Source organism: Podarcis tiliguerta, assembly GCF_965153285.1.
Source record: "Podarcis tiliguerta genome assembly, chromosome: 13".
NCBI classification, from domain to species: Eukaryota; Metazoa; Chordata; class Lepidosauria; order Squamata; family Lacertidae; genus Podarcis; species Podarcis tiliguerta.
In genome coordinates, this window is record NC_139546.1 from 36,634,470 (window position 1) to 36,653,523 (window position 19,054).

Consider the following 19,054-nt stretch of genomic DNA (forward strand, 5'->3'; position numbering starts at 1 on the left):
AATCTCTGCTGCAAAATGGGCAGGAATGTCAAGTTGCAGAATTTAGTTGTCTTTGCACAGAATGCTGGTGGGTTCCTCCTCCTCTCCCACCAATTAACGTGGCTGTTTTCCTTTAAGTCTCCTTTTACCTGTTACAGCAGGACATTAGCAAATGAAAGGAAAATGACACCTTTCTGTAAATGAGTGGACCAAAGAACCCCAGAAATGGCTGAGGCTGATGGGACTTGTAGTACAGCAAGAGGAAGGCACCAGGTTGGTAAAATCTGAGCCGCACACAGAAAGGTTAATACAAACGACACAAAAGATCTCGGGTTTCGTTCGTTCTTTTTTTAAAATCCTGTCTTTCTTTATTCCTAGTTTGCTCATGGTATACAACTGTGTAAACATCCTTTCGAAATAAAAGCCTTCCGCCAAGTCCGGTGGTTTCACCCCCCAAAGTCTTCAGCAATACTGTTACATGGAAAATTAAAAAGACTAGGAACCTCCCCAAAGGAGATAAAAATACCGTATTCCCCCCTCCCCCTTACCCCCCCCATTCACTTTCTGTACGAAAGAACCATCCTTTCCCCAATTAAGAAGAACATAATCTCTCAAGTCTCTCCTGGAGCCTCTATATATACCTTTTGCTTTACAAAAAAAGAGAAAATTATATATATATATTTATATATATGTTCATATTTATGGAGGGTCACCAATGAGGTTCTGTGTTTTTCGTTTTTCATTTAGTTTCTATACATATGACGTACATCAGACAGTGTTGGACACAAAACATGAGGAAAAGTGTGGTGTGGTGGAAGGGGGGAAAATAACAGAAACCATCACTTGCCTTTTAACTAAAAAAACAGGTATAATAGTAATAATAAGATAATCGTAATCATTCCACTAACAACCCATACACCTGCCCTCTGACACAAAGCCCCTTTTGTCCAATTGTGGGGAAAAAATATTGAGTGCACAACCCGTTTTTTTTTTCTTTTCTTTTTTCTAATTTGGCATTTCGCAGGCAGAAGTCTTGACGTTTACTGGTATCAAAAGGGAGAGAGAGAAAAACAACGCTCCTGTGTCCTCTTTTTTCTCAGGGTGCCAGGCCTCCTCTAAGTTCTCTTTGCAAAGGGTGCAGCGGGAGGAGGGCGTAGTGGTTCGATACCCGCTGCGAGATGGGAGCCCAGAACGGCTCGGGGGTGGGGGTGTCCACTTTTGCAGCCTTCTCGTGTCCTTCCCCACCAACCCTGACAAAAGAGTCGACGGGAGAAAGGAGTCGAAGAAATTGTGTGCAGAAGAAGAAGAAATGTCCACTGAAAAGCGATGCTGTCGGAAGAAAAAAGCAAGCAAGCACAGGCCCCCTGATGCCTCCTTGGGCCAACTGTGTCACTAAGCCACATGCCACAACAGGGCAAGCAGAGGTGAGTAGCTGCAGCAATCGGGGGCTGAATTCTGCCGTTTGGAGAGAAAAGTCTGCCAACGAACCAAACTCTAGCATGTACGTGGAGAGAGAGAGAAGGGGTACTGTGTGCACGTGTGTGTTTGTGTGTGTGTAATACATCTTCCAGTGTGCTACAGAGCCCTTGTGTGTTCGCGGTGTGTCTCGTGTGCCTACGATGCCCAGTTCAACGTCTCCCAAGTCTCACTGCCCTTTTTCTTGGCGAGGGTCAGCTCAGGCCAAACCCAGGAAGTCTTATCCCTTCTGTCGAGCACCTGGAGCACGGCAGTCCCCGCACGTGGGGAATCGTCCGTCTCGGGACCTTTCCCCTTATTCCAAACATCTGTTGTTTGATTATTTGTTTGCCCGGTTCGGGAAGACGGGGGTCAGGGTTGAAAAACCAGGGTGGCCCCACCACGTCAGAGCGGTGGAGCGGTGAAGAAGAGCGCGGCCGTCTGCTGCCGCGGGCCTTACAAGGTGCCGTGCTGCGATTCGTACTTGGAGAGGATGCTGCGGTAACGGGTCAGTTCCTGGCGGATGTTGGCCACTTCCTGGCGCAGGACGGCGTTCTCCTTCTCCAGGAAGGCTGCCCGGACCGTGATCTGGTTCTCCTTCAGGCGGCGGGCGTCCCGCGAGCGTTTGGCTGCCTCGTTGTTCTTGTACCGCCTGTTCCAGTATTTCTCGTCCTAGGTAGGAGAAACAAAACGAAACAGGTCAGGGTAGGCTTGTGAAGAGTCCACAAATTGCTGTTTATTATATTAATAAATCTACTTTTTGTCCTGGGAGCTCAAAGCTCTCCACCCCCGTCGTTCAGCCAGGACACGGAGGTCCATCTCCGAGGGCCTTCTGGAGGTTCCCTCACTGTGAGAAGTGAAGCTACAGGGAACCAGGCAGAGGGCCTTCTCTGCAGTGGTGCCCGCCCTGTGAAATGCCCTCGCATTGGGTGTCAAGGAAATAAAGAACTATCTGACTTTTAGACAACATACAAAGGCAGCTCTGCTTGGGGGAAGTTTTTAATGTTTTATGTTTTATTGTGTTTTTAATATTCTGTTGGAAGCCAACCAGAGCTGCTGGGGAGGCTGGGCAGATGGGCAGGGTGTGTAAGTATTATTATTATTATTATTATTATTATTATTATTATTATTATTATTATTATTGCATGATTCCCAGGCAATAGTCCCCCTGGGGACTGAATAGGGGCAGGCCTGCTTAGTTCCAGCAGGGCGGCTGTACTAAGTGCCTTCATACGGTGTTCTGGACTTATCACATAAGCAAGCAGGGGCAGGAAAGCTGCTAACTTTGATGACATGCCTGCAGGCCTTGCATGTTCCTATGCTAAAAGCAAGAGAAAAGAGCAGCAGAGGTATTTCAAGCTGCTTCTCACTCTTTCTCCTTCATTTCTCCATATGAACCTTGTATACAAATTTAATAAATCATAATAATCTGTCACCTACTAGCGCCCATTCTACCCTAGCATCTTGGAACTGCTTGCATCCAAACTAGTCTTAGTAAGAATTCTTTGAGATTTGGTGCCTGAGCGTGCTTTCTTTCCCCTCCCCTTCCATTTTTCCCTTTGTGTCTTCATTTTTAGATTGTTAAACTAAGGACAGGAAATGTCTTCTTTTTTTAAATATTAAAAAAAAAGTTCAATAAGGCACTTGGGGAGGCTTATTGGCTAAAGAGAGAGGTGCAAATACTATAGATCAGGTGTTGGGAACCTCTGGCCCGTCCGATGCAGCTGAACTACAACTCTCCCCCTCCCCAGCCCCCGTGAGTATGACTACTTCTCCCAGTGCGGTGATGTAGCACACAGAGTAGTGGGTTCGAATCCACCCACAGCCGCAACACTCAGTTAGTGACTTTCGGCCAGCTTCTATCTCTCGGCAAAGTGCAATTCTGTGCCTCTTTCTATCATATCTTTGTATACTGGTGGCAACACATCGTTCTGGAATCTCGCACAGAGATTTACGTTCCCCAAAAGAACACACATACTTCTCGAAAGAGCATGTGCACGGTCATGCATGCGCGGACACACCCTTTCCTGTCACCGCTTGACAAAATATGCATGGACACGCTCCTTGCCTTTGAGACACACACAATGCCAGACAATCATCCATACCCGTCAGCTCAGAAAACAGGTTCGTACCCAGCAGCGCATTTCCCAGACAGCCTCTCTCTCCCCAGTAACACTGTCACCCTGAAGCTGGCACGTGAAAAACCGCTAAACCCCAGAGAGAAATTCACTGTCTTAGCCCTGCCACCAAAATCCCTGGTGGTGGAAACTACCCTTCAGGCAGGCATTTGGGGCCAAAGGCATTACACTGGTGTTTCACATCTGTCTGTCTGTCTCTCCTAAAAAGCAGTGGGTGGGACCATGGTGTTGTTGGGTTTCCTTGATATTAATGTGGTCAATGGTGCTACTCAGAGGTGTGTGTAATTATAACCTGCATGGCAGCACATCTGTGAGCTTTCGACATTTCAGCAGACCTGAGGTATCTTAACAATTTCACTAATTAGCAGGGAGAGTTTACCTACTGCACCGAATGCAGCGATGTGGTAGGGTAAATTGATTATTTGAAAACTATATAAGTTGATCAAGTGGTGCAGTGTGTACTGTTATAGAATACTGTTAGGGAATGCTGTTGAGGAAAGGTGGTGAGAAGGGGTGTTTTGCAGCTGTTTGATTATTATTTAAAAACAAAGACAAGCAAAGATATTGCGGGCAAGCTTTTATTCCATCGCCCCAGTTGCTGCGCAAACTCGGTTAGCACAGATGGCCAACAGGTGCTGGGGGAACAGGGGTGTTTTCCCTAGCCTGTTTTCTCAGGCCACATTCACACTATGTGTTTAAAACGCTACTTTATTTCAGAAAATAAAAAAAAATGTTGTGATACCACTTTAAACAGTCATGGTTCACCCCACCCCCCCAAAAAAGGAATTCTGGGAGCTGTAGTTTGTTGAGGGTGCAGAGGGCTATTAGAAGACTCTTATTCCCAGAGTCCCCTGTGAACAGGGACTGATTGGTTTAACAATCTCTGGAGATTGCAGCTCTGTGTACAGCATGCAGTCGAAAATGGGAGGGTTTGGGCAGCAAGCCTAGCTCTGCCCACTCACGCCAGCGGATTCCACCCAAATCTTGTTGAGCGACACATGCCACAGTGGGCAGGGTCACAACTGGTACACCGTAACCTTGGCTATCGGGTATCAGTCAACAGGAAAGAGCTTAGAAAATGTTAAATAAAATGCTAAGTAGTTTAAACAAGTAATATGATAACAAATGCCAATTCCCCAAACTTCTCGATCTTACTTAAAACGGCCCAACCTTTTAAAAAGAAAATTAAAAAAGCAACCTGTCTCCTGTTGTGAAGTTAACGTGCTGCCAGTGGTGAGATATTATGGGAGTTGTAGTGGTTTCACTCCAAGCACTGGAGTGAAACCACACTGGCTGTCCCTGGGCTACAACACTGGGCAAGGAAGAGCCTGGTTTAGGGTTGCTGGTCACAGGGTTGCTGTGAGAATAAAAAAGTTGAGGAAGAGGGGGAAAGAACCAGGAGTGCCGCCTCGATCACCTTGAAAGAAAAGCGGGGTAGTAATTTAATGAGCTGCGATTATGACACTGTTTTGTTTTCATTGCTAAGTTATTTTTTGTTGTGATTTTTTAAAAACTTGCTGTTTGCTGAATTTGGCTATAAACGGCCAAATTAAAAACCACCAGCTGCACCCAAGCTTTTTTCAGCTACATTGGGGAATGCAGGGAGGAGCTTGCACACAAAGCAGAGATCAAGGCTCGGGAACCTGCGGCCCTCCAGATGTTCCTGGCCTCCCAACTCCCACCAGCCAGCAGGACCAATGGTCAGGGTCAGGGATGATGGGAGCTGTAGTCCAATAGCATTTGACGCAACACAGGCTCCCCTGTGCATCTGATATCATCCAAGGGAAATCTCTTAAAATATTGTTCTAAGATCAGTGCGTTTTGTGCCTCTCTCACCTTCTGATCATCCGGGACCTGTATTTTCCGTGCCTTTTTCATGATGGGCTGTGGCTTGAGCTCTTCCTCGGAGAACCGGTGCTTGCGGGGGTCGAAGGTCTCGTGCCCCGGGATGCTCGACAGCGCCAGGTCGGCAGGGTCAGGGTCAAAGTTCATGAGGACCTCCACGCCCTCGGGGTCCACAGGGCTGGGCGTGCTTCGGGACACAGGTGTTACGGGACCTGGAATAGGTGTGGAGGAAGGAGAAATCCAGGTGAGCTTCGCAAATAAATAGAACCCGCAAGAGGGCAGCAGCACCCACAACAGGCTATCTGCAGGCCCCACACTTCCATTGTAACCTCTACGGAGTCCTTTGTACACAAACACACATGCACACCCATATGTTATAGACATTGCATTATGTACATACCCACCCCCATTGGTTTTATTTTCTCTGCAGAGTGTTTCAGGAGGAGGGCTGTAGGGTTGTGTGTCTTCTTGAGAAGTGGAACGGTGAATTGGGGACACAGGGCTTCGCTGCTGCTCAGGCAGCTGCAGCTGCACACATGATGGGGATTAGAGACACGCAGAGGGGCTGGCAAATTTCAGAGGATTAAACGGCACTGCAAGGCCGTTTTGGGAACAGCACTATGCAGTATGCGGTGTCCAGCTAGCCACGTGGGCCCCGCCGATCTGTTTAAATGCCTAACAGATGGGGGAACGAGGCATATGAGAGCGCGGATCCAGACAACCATTTCACAAGTGACAACCACTTTGAAAAAGCTCAACTGGGAGGCAAGGCAACTCTGAGGAGGCAAATGGCCGTCCCTCTAAGCCGCTTGGGGTTGCTGGGGCAAAGCAGACAAGTACACAAGAGCAAGCCCAGGAAGCTCTAGCCCAGGGTTTCCCCAACTTGAGACTCCAGCTGTTTTGGGACTACAATTCCCATAATCCCTGACCTACTAGTTAGGGATGATGGGAATTGTAGTCTAAAAAGAGCCGGCGACCCAAGCTGGGGAAACCCTGATCTAGACCAATAAAAGAAACTTTGCAACTCTTCTCAGCGACCAGGGTCCCCACATCTCCCCTCAACTCAGGTGTCTGCCCATCATCCCCCCCCCCATCACTAAGCTGCACACTCTGGATCCCTTGGCTCTCATACCCCCACGCTCAGAAAACTTGGGATATGAACACCTTCTCCCAAGGTCATCCACCCCCACCTGCCCCCTCAGAAAAGCCAGGAGTCATACATCCCACCCTCAACTAGAACTCTCTAACTCCTATACACTTACCACCAGTCCCCCCCCCAAAAAAACACCTGCAGGGGACCCCAGAATCCCCGCTTCCTTTAGGCAACACTAAAACCCCTCTTTCCTCGGATAACCTCCTACTCCAGTTCCCATTACTACAGCCCTCTCCTTTTGAAGAAACCCACAGTCCTGGTTCCCTCTGCCCCCCCCATTGCCCTTTCTCCTCTTGAAGAACCCAAGAGTCCTGTGCCTCCCCCCCATATTTCTTTCCTTGGGAAACTAAGAAACTCCAGAGCCCAACGCTCCACCCACTAGGCGCCACACACGCAACCCGGAAAAAAACGGGGGTTTCGACTTCCCTGAAACACCCTGGAGTCCACCCACACCCGCACCCACAACTCTCCAGAGAGAACCCCCACCCGGGGTCCTACACCCCCCCCCGCCCCCCGGAATCCCCTCTTTATGTGGAAAAACCCGGGAATCCTGATCTCCACTCCCACCTCTCCTTGAAGGAAGCCAGAATCTGACCCCCTTCGCCGGACCCCCCCCCCCCCGGGGGAACCCAGGAGTCCTACTCCCGCCTCCCCGCAGAGCCCAGGCGTCCTACGTGACCGCGCCTCCCTCCGGCCCAACCTGCCCAGCCGGGATAGGCGGCCGCCCACAGGCCCACGCCCCCTGCCGCCCCCGTCCCGCGAGAGGCCCCGAAGAAGCAGCAGCACCCGCTTCCTCCTCCTCCTCCTCCTCTCGGGCTGCTGCAGCAGGAGCAGCAGCAGCAGCGCCGCCTCTCACACCGCATCCCCACGTGCCCGCTGGCCCCGCCCTGCGCCGAGGAAGGGGGCCGCCTGCCAGCTGGCAGCGAGAGGAGCCGAGCCGCGACATGTGTTCGCAGAAGCAGGGCGAGGCACGTGAGCGGGAGCAGGAGGCTCCGTGCAGCAGACACGAGACCGGGCTTCCCAGGCGGGAGCCAGCAGCGCAGGATTTCCGCGCCCAGCAGCAGACACGGGATTCCCCGCAGCCTGCCGCCGCCGCGCCGGGCAGGCAAGGAGCGCGTGTGTGCACGCGCACAGGCACACGAGAGCGCGCCTCCCCCCACTCCGCCGCGGGGGTGGGCATCCAGTACCCCCCCCCGGAATTGTTGGAAAGTGGGGGGAGGGAATCCAGAATTCCTGAGTTCTTTTTTTTTTTAATGCAAGGGGGGGTGGAGAAAGCTGTTGGTATTTGTAATTCTTCTGCGTGTCTAAGGAGGAGGAGGAGGAGGGAACCTGAGGCTGTTGGTATTCAGGATTGCTAGGAACGAGGAGGAGGAGGAGCGATCCAGTGGGGGGAGGGGATCGGTGTACGTGGGCAGAAGATACTGTCCAGGACTCCTGGGTTCTCATGGGGGAGCTTCGAGGCGCTGACATCCAGGATCCGTATGTGGGGGGAGGGGGTGTGCAGGCGAGTGCCCGGGACTCCTGGGTTCTCCGGAAGGGAAAGGGGGGGGGGCGTCTAGTGAACTTGGATGGGTGTTGGTGACCTCCTGTGAGGAGATATGAGGAGGGGGGGCCTATGGGTATTTAGGATTCCTGGGTTCTCTGGAACAGAAAGTACTGAGTGACCAGATGTCTGGATTAGATCAGTGGAAAACACTGTACTTTGTAGAGTAGGGTGGGAGGAAAAAGTTGGGGGGAAATATGGGGACATAGGTGGGTGGCCCTCTGTTAATACCCTGTAAAGCTTTGTGGTTCAAGGGGGGGGGGCACCCAAATTTACCCAACTTACATCTGTGAAAAACATAATTCCTTTGCATTTTACGTCACCTTTAGCCACCAGCAAAGTCTACGCTGCACACTGCTAGCTTGAGGAGGTACCATTGCGAAGGAAGACCGCTGGTAAGAATACCTTCTCTGGGGTGCTCACTGGGGTCACGAGGGCACGGATCCCAAGCGTCCCCCTGTGCTTCACTAAGGATGGCATCAAAGTCGTCCCACTACCTTGTTTTCCCGATATTTCTCTCCACAAACCACAAGCGCTAGTCTCCCAACTCTGCGTTTCAAACAAAACCCAAACATCTCATGATATCCCACCCTCCTCTCTTGCGATTTCCCAAATCGCACCAAAAACCACAACTGTAAATGGAAGCAGAAAAGGGACAGTAAGTATTAAATGGTAGCAGGTAACTTTCAGAGCACTGTCTATTTTATTCTCGAGCTTAAACCCACATTAACCTGCCCTCCCCATGGAAATCCAATGCACACATTGGAGGCGGTAATCTGAACAATATCAGTAATTACTGCAACTCACCAAGTGACAGTTTGAAAATATAGTATTTCAGCTTCAGGGAAAGCACCCAGTATTTTCAAGAAGTGGAAAAGTTAGTTTTAGGAGCGCTTGGCAACTTTAGAAGGTGGGGAGGCCCCTCCCAAAATGAAAACACAATTCACTTCCCACCCAACCATCTCACAAAGTCCAAGTTTCTAAAACACATGAGATGTTAAAGTTAACACATGAAATAATGAAAGCAACCAGGTGCAGCACCCTTTGGCCCTGCAGATATTGCTGAACTACAACTCCCATCATGACTGGCTGTGCTTGCTGGGCCTGGTGGGAGTTGTAGTTCAGCAATGTCTGCAGGGCCAAAGACCCCCCCCCACACACACACACCTTATTTAAACACAAGCATTAAATTGCAAATCTTTATAACACTTGTAAAGGTAAAGGACCCATGACAGTTAAGTCCAGTCGCAAATGACTCTGGGGTTGAGGCACTCATCTTGCTTTACTGGCTGAGGGAGCCGACTTTGTCCACAGACAGTTTTTCCAGATCATGTGGCCAGCATGACTAAGTCACTTCTGCTGAAACCAGAGCAGCTCATGGAAACACCATTTACTTTCCCGCCAGAGCGGTACCTATTTATCTACTTGAACTTCAACGTGCTTTCGAACTGCTAGGTTGGCAGGAGCAGGGATCGAGCAACGGGAGCTCACCCCTTCGCAGGGATTTGAACCGCCGACCTGATCGGCAAGCCCAAGGCTCAGTGGTTTACACCACAGTGCCACCCGCGTCCCTATAACTCTTATAAATAGTATAAAAATGCACCCCAAAGTTTTCTCTTTAATATCCTAGCCTACCCATGAAGCTCTCATCCAAGGCAAACAACTAGGTCCACACCTGTATAGCTTCAGAACTGCTGCAACCTTCCTTCTGCACTCTCTGCAACAAAAAATGCATGGTGGACCCTATTGAAATTCTTAATACTTGTGATCTAAACTGGGTAGAAACCATCTGATCTGCTTCTGCAAACTAGGAAGGGACTAAATCCAAACAGAGCAAAATTTGCTTTTATTTTCTGCAATGGTGTGTTTGTGTATTAAACATCTGCTGCAAACATAATTATTTAACCAAAATTTAATGGGGGCATCAGACAACGGGGGACTAGGAAGGAGAAGGGAAGCGCAATTCTTGCAGCAGCCTGAAGGGGGCCACTGGTATTGCCACTGCAACCCAGAGAGGCTGGGATTGAAAAACTATTTGCAATCAGGGAGGAGATTAGAAACTCAATTTTCTCTGCAACCAGGGAGGGAACATGAAACTGCCCTCCCAAACAGGGAGGGCTCTAGAAACTGCTCACTCCTTCTATCCAAAGTGGTGTGTGCTCAGAGGTACCCCCCCCCAAAAAATATATCCAAATAGGTAAGTTAAATTTTGCACTTGGAGTAAACACTGCATGCTTTGCATAATTTATTCCAAGGCATAACACAATAACTAATTTTGTCAGACAAATAGAAGGAGAGACATGGGAAGGACAGGAAAAAGGCCAGAAGGGAGAGAATCAACCACACATTTCTCTCCTGCCTCTCCACTCCAAATCTCAGCCTCCCAAGTCTGCTTTTCATTTTTTTCCATGCACTTCTGTGTAACATGTAGTTTGCCCTTCACCTTGAAGTGAATGGGGCACTACAATATAACCCTTGTTCCACTGCAGCCACTATGAGACTGTAAAAACACCTTTTAGCCTTGAAACCCAAGAGCTATTTCGCAGAGTCAACTGAGTGTCTTCAGAATGGGAGCTCCAGTTCCCATCACGACACTCTTTGCAAACATACAGCTAAAACTTAATAGGTGTGCAGCTCAGAAACGCGGGGAGCTAGGAGCATAAACAAAGTTATATGAAACAAGGGAAGGGTGAGTTGATATTCTCACAGCTCCTTCCAAGGGGAGGGACGACAAATGCCAGCAATCACTTTGACTCCCATTTCCCCACCAGCACCACCCTCACACCCAAAGTACAGCACAGTTTACCTGTCTGGCTGCTGCCGTGATGGTCGTAATCGCTACCCACTAGGCCTTCGCCAGACGAGGAGCAGATGGAAGAGGACGACGCACAAGAGGCCGGGCGGCTAAGGTCCACCACCACCCCGCTGGAAGGCGAGGCCGTGGGCTGGCTCCCCGGCGAGAAGGGCTGGTGAGCTGGGCTCGGGGGCAGCCCGTTTTCCAGCAAAAACTCGTCCAAGTCAACATACTCAATCTCGTTGTAGGGCAGCGTGCGTTCCCACAAAAGGGAGCCCAGGTAGGCGCAGTGGCCAGGCCTCGAAATGCTCAGGTCGTCCTCCATTTTGCGTTCCTTGTCTTTGATGACACCTGCAGAAAAGGCGGCAGGAGGAGAAGCTCGGGTTAAGGAAGAAGGTTTACGGGATGAGAAGCATCTAGGGGCAGAAACCTAGAGGCCGGAAGCCAAGAAAGCGGAAATCTAGGAATCTTCTGTGTGTGTGTGTGTGTGCAGGTTTTCCATAGCACAGGGCCAGTGGAATAAAGGAAACCGATCAATGTTACACTGTTGACATGGAAGTGGACTGGGGAGATGGATTGGGAAGATGGACAAAAGGAGGAAAATAACCATTCTGAAGCCTGTAATTGCCGTAACTTTGCAATTCTAAGGGTTTTGCAAGGTGAACAACAATCGATCCTACTGCACAAGGGAGGATGAGAGATCAGCAAGACTTAATGTTTATGTACATAGCTGTGTTCACTTGGAATACAACACCCAGCAATGCTGGCGTGGGGAGCTCCAGGCATCCCTGGGCACGGGTGCAAAGTGCAAAAGGCCAGAGTGTTGAGGCAGTTGCTTCCAGTCTCTGGGCTTGGCCACCCTCTGAATCCAGACAGCCCCCGGCAACCCAGGACAGAGTAAGGGGGTCCTGACCCCCTGCCTCCCCCAAGCGATCGGGTATCCCAGCATCTATCTAGTTGCATGTGGCTTTGCATTGCATTTGGTGCTTGAGTGTGGGGGTGGCTGCGTACACAGCACACATTTAAGCACACCACTTCCCCCCATTAACCCTGGGAACTCTAGCTTATCTTTTGCAGAGCTGCAATTCCCAGCACTCTTCAATCACAGTTCCCAGGATTCTTCGGGAGAAGTCGTATGCCTTACATGTGGGGTGGGTGGGTGTTCCTGCATGGGGCTCACTTCCTTACATTCTCACAGCCCAAGGGCCCAAAGCAGACAGTTCTGCTCAAATATAAACTCTGCACGGTCCTCCTCTCCGGGCGCAGGCAGGCTGTGCAGGTGGGTGGGCAAAGAAAAAGGACAGGCTGCCAACGAGAGGGCCAGATGGCTGGGAGAGATGCGTGTTGTGGGGATGGGTGGCTGCAGCATGCGGCAGTCGGCATCTTTGAGCCGCGGAGGCTGCCGAAACCTGCCTGGGCCCCATCCCTATCTCTCCAGCCCTAGAGGCCTGCATGCCGTTCACCAGCAAAAAAAACGTGAGCGCTTGCCTCACCCCAGATGACCCCATGCTCAGCCACGCTTGATTGGGCTCTCGCTCTCCTGCGCCCTCGGAGCTCGCTCAGCCCATCTGCCTGCCTGAATCCCTCCAGCTCGCTCCTCTTTGGTCTAGGTGGGGCAGCGGCAGCAGCCGCCGGGTGACCCTGGTGTGGGGAGGGAGCATTTGGTGCTCTCTGGGGGGCAGATCTGACTGGCATCTTCTGTGCTGGCGTTGAGCAGGTGCCCATCACCACCACCCAGGCCACACCAGGGGATGCCGCAAGAACCCCAGTTGCTAGAGCTCCCCTTATTCTAAGCCCACTAAGTTGTGCTCCCATACCAAAGGACCCAGGAGTTCGGGGTCATATCATTAGACTCGCTCCCCCATAGTGCTCAGATTACAGAAGGAGTCCAGCCTCTTTTGCAATATATTATTATTGTTGTTGTTGTTTTTATTATTATTAACAACTATGTTATTGTTATTATTAACAACTATTATCATTATATAATAATAGTTGTTAATAATAACAATAACAACAACAACAATAATAATAATAATATATTTGTACCCTGCCCACCTGACTGGGTTGCCTGAGCCACTTTGGGTGCCTTCCAACAAATATAAAAGCATAATAAAGCATCAAACCTTATAGAAGATCGGGGTAGAGGGAGATTTAGCTAAGGTTGGGAGTGAGCAGGCAGGAATCAGGACAGACTTGCATATTTCCTTTTGTCCCACAATTCCAGAGGTCTTCAGCCAGGAACTGTTTGTTCCATTGGGTTGCCTCCGTTCTTTAACCAAGGTCACCCTCTTTCCCATGCACTTGGGGAGAACCCACTGCCACCTTCACCCCCTCCACCCCTCACTAGGTCTCTGAAGGCTTGAGGGCTCTTGTGGTTTACAGGCCAGGATTCTCCTGAAGACGCCCCACCCCCTGCACGAGGCTCAGGCAGGCTTGGGAGTGGCACGCCATACCTGAGCCCTGACTCTGCCTGGACACGTGGGAGAGAAGTCCGGGCCCAGCTGACACCTCTTGCGGTGACACCAGCCTGGCACCCCGAAACTGGGCGAGTCACCCGCAACGCCCCACAGATCAAGCGAAGCCTGTGCGCGGTTGCCAACTGCGCAGCTCCCCAACCCTGGGCAGCTGATCCACTCCAAATCCACCCCAGACAACCCTCTTCCACTTTTCTTCCAATGAACCCCACCCCCCAAACAACTATCACCAAAGAGTCGGAGCGACTCAGACGATAGGCTATCCGAGATTCAGGTTCAAATCCTGGCTCAGCCATTGGAGTCACGGGGGCAGCCTTGGGCAAGTTCTTAATCCTCAGTTATCCTCATCTGTAAAATGGGAATATTATTAACTACCTTGTCAGGTCTATTTCAAAGATAAAGGAAGTAGTGGAAGAGGGGGAGATATTATTCATGAGGATTATGAGTTGTGAGGAACACGACACAGGCAGAAATACAACTGTTGAAATTATACAGTAAAATATACAGAACAGTGTAGTAAATGAATTGAACTGTATGCATTTTGTCACCACTCTTAACTTTGCCCCTCAATTGTATTAGCTTCACAAACTTGGGCCAAAGTACTCCTCACCACTTCCTAGTATTGCCCCCCCCCCCCCCTGTAATCTTTGAATGCCCTCCTCCTGCCACAGTCAATATTATCCAAATGATATAAAGCTATATCTGGAGTTATGAGTCAAATATTCAAAGCCTGGGTCATTTATTTATTTATTTATTTATTGAATTTATATCCCGCCCTTCCTCTCCAAGTAGTCCAGGGTGGCAAAACAAGATTTTTTTTAAAAAAAATCCAAAACAGATAAAAGCATTCCAAAATATGATTACAAGCAAAAACATATAAAATCATATTAGGGACCAATCAAAGAGGCTACCAAGCCTCTTTGGACTCAAGCCTCAGTTTTACTCAACTGTGAAATGAAAGCCACCTGCGAGTTGCAGAACGCACCAGGAATAATATAATGAAATTGCATCTCTATCAGTCTGTGGCCAGTGGCATGTTTACTCAGGTGTAAAGCCAACGGGCATTTATAAAGCTTGCTTCCATGTATAAACAACCAAGGGTGCCCTGAAAGGATAAGACATTTATTGTGCCCATAAGCTTTTGCGGAGCAGAGTCCATTTCTGTGTATCCGATGAAACTGATACCCACAATAAACTTTTTAAAAGGTGCCACAGACTACTAACCCTTCTGGAAATGAATTGCTTCCAAGTAAAAACGTGCTCAGGATCGAGCCGCCCAAAGCATTGGAGAGGGGTCATTAACAACAACAACAACAACAACCTCAAAGTAACCAGGGTCAGGCGAGTTTCTCAATGGCTGGAGCCAGCAGGAGCCTATTCAAGCAGGACATCAGTTTACTTTCTGTTCCGAAGAGGAATGATTGACATTCAGCTCTAGGCGGAGAAGCAAAACTCGGTCCTCCTTTTGGGTGGGTGGGGGGCAAACCTACAACAATAACACTGGGGTGGCCAAGACTAGTCAGCACCCAAACAAATCTGTCAAGAGTGCCTGTGCACAAACACGTTTGTTTATGTGTGTGTGCGAATGGCACCCTTGCAGGACGGGTGGCAGGATGCCCAAGATGCAAGACCCCCCCCCCCCAAAAAAAGATATATACACTCTGCCCATCTTAATGCCGGGCACCTTCCTGTCAATATTATCAAACTGAAATAAAAAACCTGAAACAGTCCGAAATGCCCATCTGCTCTGCCTGAATTCACAGGAAACCCACCACGGCCGCAGGGTGCCAATCACACCCCCCGCCCCAGCGCGCGCAAAAAAGTGCCCGCAAAGATACCCACCGTCCGTGTCGGTGTGTCCGCCTCCCATCTTGTCCGCCGGCCAGAACCCAAATGCCAGCTTGTGGCTGGCAGCTTCCTCGCCACCCTGGTACGCCTCCCTCTTCCCCTCTCCCTCCGTGGGGCGTTGACCCCGGGTGGCACCCTGGGTGCCCCTGCGATGTCCTAGCCGCCGCCTCCTCCTCCCGCCTTGCCCTTCGCTGCCCGCTCGCTCGCTCGTGCGAAAAAGTCTTGCGAGAGTGTTTCCCGGGGCGAAGCGCCACAGCAGCGCCCGCGCGCACGTTTCGCTCCCTCCTGCTGCGTCCCGTGGCCAGGCTGTGTGCAGCTTTAAGGGATTTACTGCTGCCAGCCAGCAGATGCGAGAGAGAGTGTGTGTGTGTGTTTGGGTGAGTGTGTGTACGCGCACGGGAGCTTGTGCGCATGTCCAGAGACACCGCTTGGTGGATCACCCTGGAAAACCCTAGCGAGTTGGCACCTCTCCAGCAGCAGCAGCAGCAGCAGCGAGAGAACCCAGGCGTCCGGGCTCCCCAAAGATCCCCCTCTCCTCCCGATCCTCGGAATCCGGGACGCACGCCGCCTTCGCACTCAGCACCGCATTGCCCGACAGAACCCAGGAGTCCTGGGCAGCTCGCCTCTCTGTCCTCTCCGCTCCCCCCCCCCTTTCCAACCGCTTCCCCACCCAGAAAACCTGACAGGCCTTATCCGTCCCCTCCCCAGCCCGCTCTCTGTCATTGTTTTGCTTAGATCTATCAAAACCGGCTGCCCATCTTGCCAAACACCCAAGGGGCACAAAAGCGATCCGGGATTGAAATGCACACGCACCGCAACGGTAGGGGCAATTGAATTCTAATAGAATTGTAAAGTTGGAATGGGTCCCAAGGGTCATCTAGCCCAACCCCCTGCAACGCAATATTCTTTAGCCCAACAATGAGGCTTGAACCCACCAGTCTCATGCTCTACCAACTGAGCTACCCCACCTATAGAAGTCCCCTGCCTCATATATCTAGAAGTCCTGGCCCCCAAACTTGTCTTGCCCCTAATGCCCCTCCTCCTCTCCCAAACATGCCAGGAGTTCAGGCTCCGTGGCTCCTCCTAAATCTTGCGCCACCAAAGGCATTTACCTCCTTTCTCCAGAACACCTAGGTCCCAGGCCCTTCCTGCAATCACTAGATTTCGACCTCCTTCCAGATCTTCTGTGGCATCCCATCCAGAAGTAAACATGGGTCTGTCCCTATGCATATGTGGGGCCTACATGAATCCACGGCATGGGGCCTTCCCTATTTAGAATGAATGCATTTTGATTGGAACTCACAACCCAGGAGAGGAACATTTCATGGATGGAAAGAATTAACAATGCCGCATTGAAAGCAAACACAGTTCAACACACACACACACACACACCGCAATCGAGATGGAAAAGCCCAAAATGAAAGCAAGTTGAATGTTCAGGCTCTGAAGGCCATCTGGATAGAAGGGGAGGGAGGACAAGAATATATAAATATCACTGCATATCGTTCATAGGAAGGACTTCCCTTTCCAGGGGCCCTGAGTCTCAGCAGGTCTTTGCAACTCACATATTTTGTTATGGTTTTTTGTTTTTTAAAATAGAGGGAACAAATGGCTCAATTTTTTTTATATATGAGCATTGGACAAGTGTGTGCAGGTTGGGACCTATAGACAGATATAAGGCAGGTGGGTGGCGTGAAAAGCCAGGTGGACAAGGAGGCAGCTATAAAGGGGGTGAATACAGGTTGAGAGATAAACTATGGGGTGGGGAGATGGATGGGGTGGCAGGTAGAGGGACATTTATGGGATGTATTTAAAGACTGAGCAGACCAAAGCTTATGTGCCAATAATTCTGCTCGTTTTTAGACTGCCTCAAAACTCTTTTTTCCGCTGAAGGCAGACATTTATGAAATGCCACAGAAACGACAGAGAGGCCAGGACTAATATTATGGGATGCCTGGGAGATGTATGAAGTAGAAGGATGGCCTCTATGGTAGCCCAGGGGAGACATGATTGGCAAATATGCAAAACCTGCCTCTGCTAAGGATGACAACCCTGCCTCAGTAGCTTCCCTATCTGTGAAATGGGAATAAGAGTGACCCAGCCGTTTCAAGGGCAAACTCTAGGGAAGATTCTGCAGTGCCCTGAAGATTAATACAAAAAACCAGCAGCAAGAAAATGGATGCATGTATAGAGGAAATACGGAGCTAAGTACATGAATATCTACACTTAGGGAGAGATGGACAGGCAGGCAAAGGAGGAATGATTGCAAGGGAGGATCGAAGGGGTATCACTCACATGAGCCCAGATCCTTGGCCCCTCGGCGGTCGGGACTTTTGACCGGTCCCTGAAGGAGGCTCTTGAGACTGACCATCGCGGAGCTCGGGGTGGCTAGTCCCAAAGGAGGAGAGGCGAGCATGGGGCTAGGAGCCGGGCTACTTTGGGTGGCTGGGCGGGCCATAGCGAAAGCGGCAGCAGCAGGAAGATCCAGGAGGTGCCCACCGCTGAAAATTGCTTTTTTCGCCCTTCTTCTATGGTGTCGAGCAGGGGACAGCGAATAAAACCAAAAGGTCCTTGTGGAAAACAGCAGCAGATACCCCCGAGGGAGATTCACCGATTAGATGCCCGACTGGAGAAGGAAGTTGAGGTGTAGGTTTTGGGGTGGGATTTTCTATTTTGTTTTAAAGGAGGAGGCTGTCTTCTCTCTGTCTCTCCTGCTACCAGCCTGGAAACAAGCCTCCGGAGGGGCAGGCGATGGCCCCCACCTTGCCTCACTCCGATCCAAATTTAGCAGCCAACCGGCTCTGAGGAAGATCTCCCCAAAAGATGGGCAAAGAAAAGAAATATATATATATTTGCGATGAAGTTATTGGAAAATGTGGAACGGGGTGGAGTAAAGAGTTCTTAAGATCCAACGAGATTTCCCTAGGGAACGGGAGGGTTGTATTTCCAATCTTGCTAGAACAAAATTATTTCCCCTAGAATTAAAAGTCACCAGCTTTCGGCGAGCTTTAGCAGATTTAAGGCGCCAAAGGAAAACGGAAAAGTCAGCAAATCCAAAATGCCCAGTCGATCCTTTTGCTAAGGATCTCGCAGTTGCAGCAGCGGCAGCGACGGGTGATCTCCGCTGCTTTTTCTTCCAGTCAGATCCTAAATAGGCTGGAAGAGGGATGTCCGTGATCTATAAATGGGGAGGGGAGACCCCGTCTTCTCAGCAGGCAGTGAAGGAATCCGAGTGTGGGGGAACCTCTTCGCACCTTCCTTTTATTAATCAGTATTATTATATTATAATAATAAAAATAAAGGGAAACCGAAAGCAGATCCTGCCGCTTTCCAGAATCCTTGGCTCCGGCTTTCCCCCAAATGCGAATCTACAACCAATTTTTCTTTTTATATAAAAAAATTACATATAAATAAAAATTGCTCGTTACTTTCCTCTAAGCACTTTGCAACTGTCTTCGGGTCTTTCCCCCCCTCCTTTTGCAACATTCGAAGTGGGAGGAGCCGCGAGGGCCCAATGGGCGGAGCTAAGGGCGCCCCTCTCTTCCAATCGGCAGCCCAACAGCCCGAGATTTGCAAACACAGCTCCCCCGTCCCGCGCCCTTCCCGTTCTGTCATGTGCGCCTGCCATGGGGCAGGTGGGGCTCTGACCTAGATTTGGCCAATAGCAGAGCAGCAGATGGGAGGAGCCTGACCCAGTTTTGGCCAATGGCGAGGCGGTGGGAGGGGGAGCAGGAGACTGCTCGGGATTGGGAACACGTGAGCAGGCACGTGTTGCTGGTGTTGTGATGAGGGAGCAGAGCAGAGAGAAAGTTGGGTCTTAAAGGG

General features: G+C 50.3%; 1 protein-coding gene across 1 annotated transcript; it reads right to left on the minus strand.

Annotated features, from left to right (window-relative positions):
* Positions 1-312: 312 nt before the first annotated feature.
* On the minus strand, positions 313-18,711 carry DBP (D-box binding PAR bZIP transcription factor). The gene is made up of 4 exons (XM_083409173.1): positions 17,525-18,711; positions 10,920-11,258; positions 5,409-5,629; positions 313-2,106 (listed from the first exon to the last, which is right to left on the minus strand). The coding sequence occupies exons 1-4, from the start codon at positions 17,685-17,687 to the stop codon at positions 1,891-1,893; spliced, it is 939 nt and encodes a 312-aa protein (XP_083265299.1). The 5' UTR covers positions 17,688-18,711; the 3' UTR covers positions 313-1,890.
* Positions 18,712-19,054: the final 343 nt, after the last annotated feature.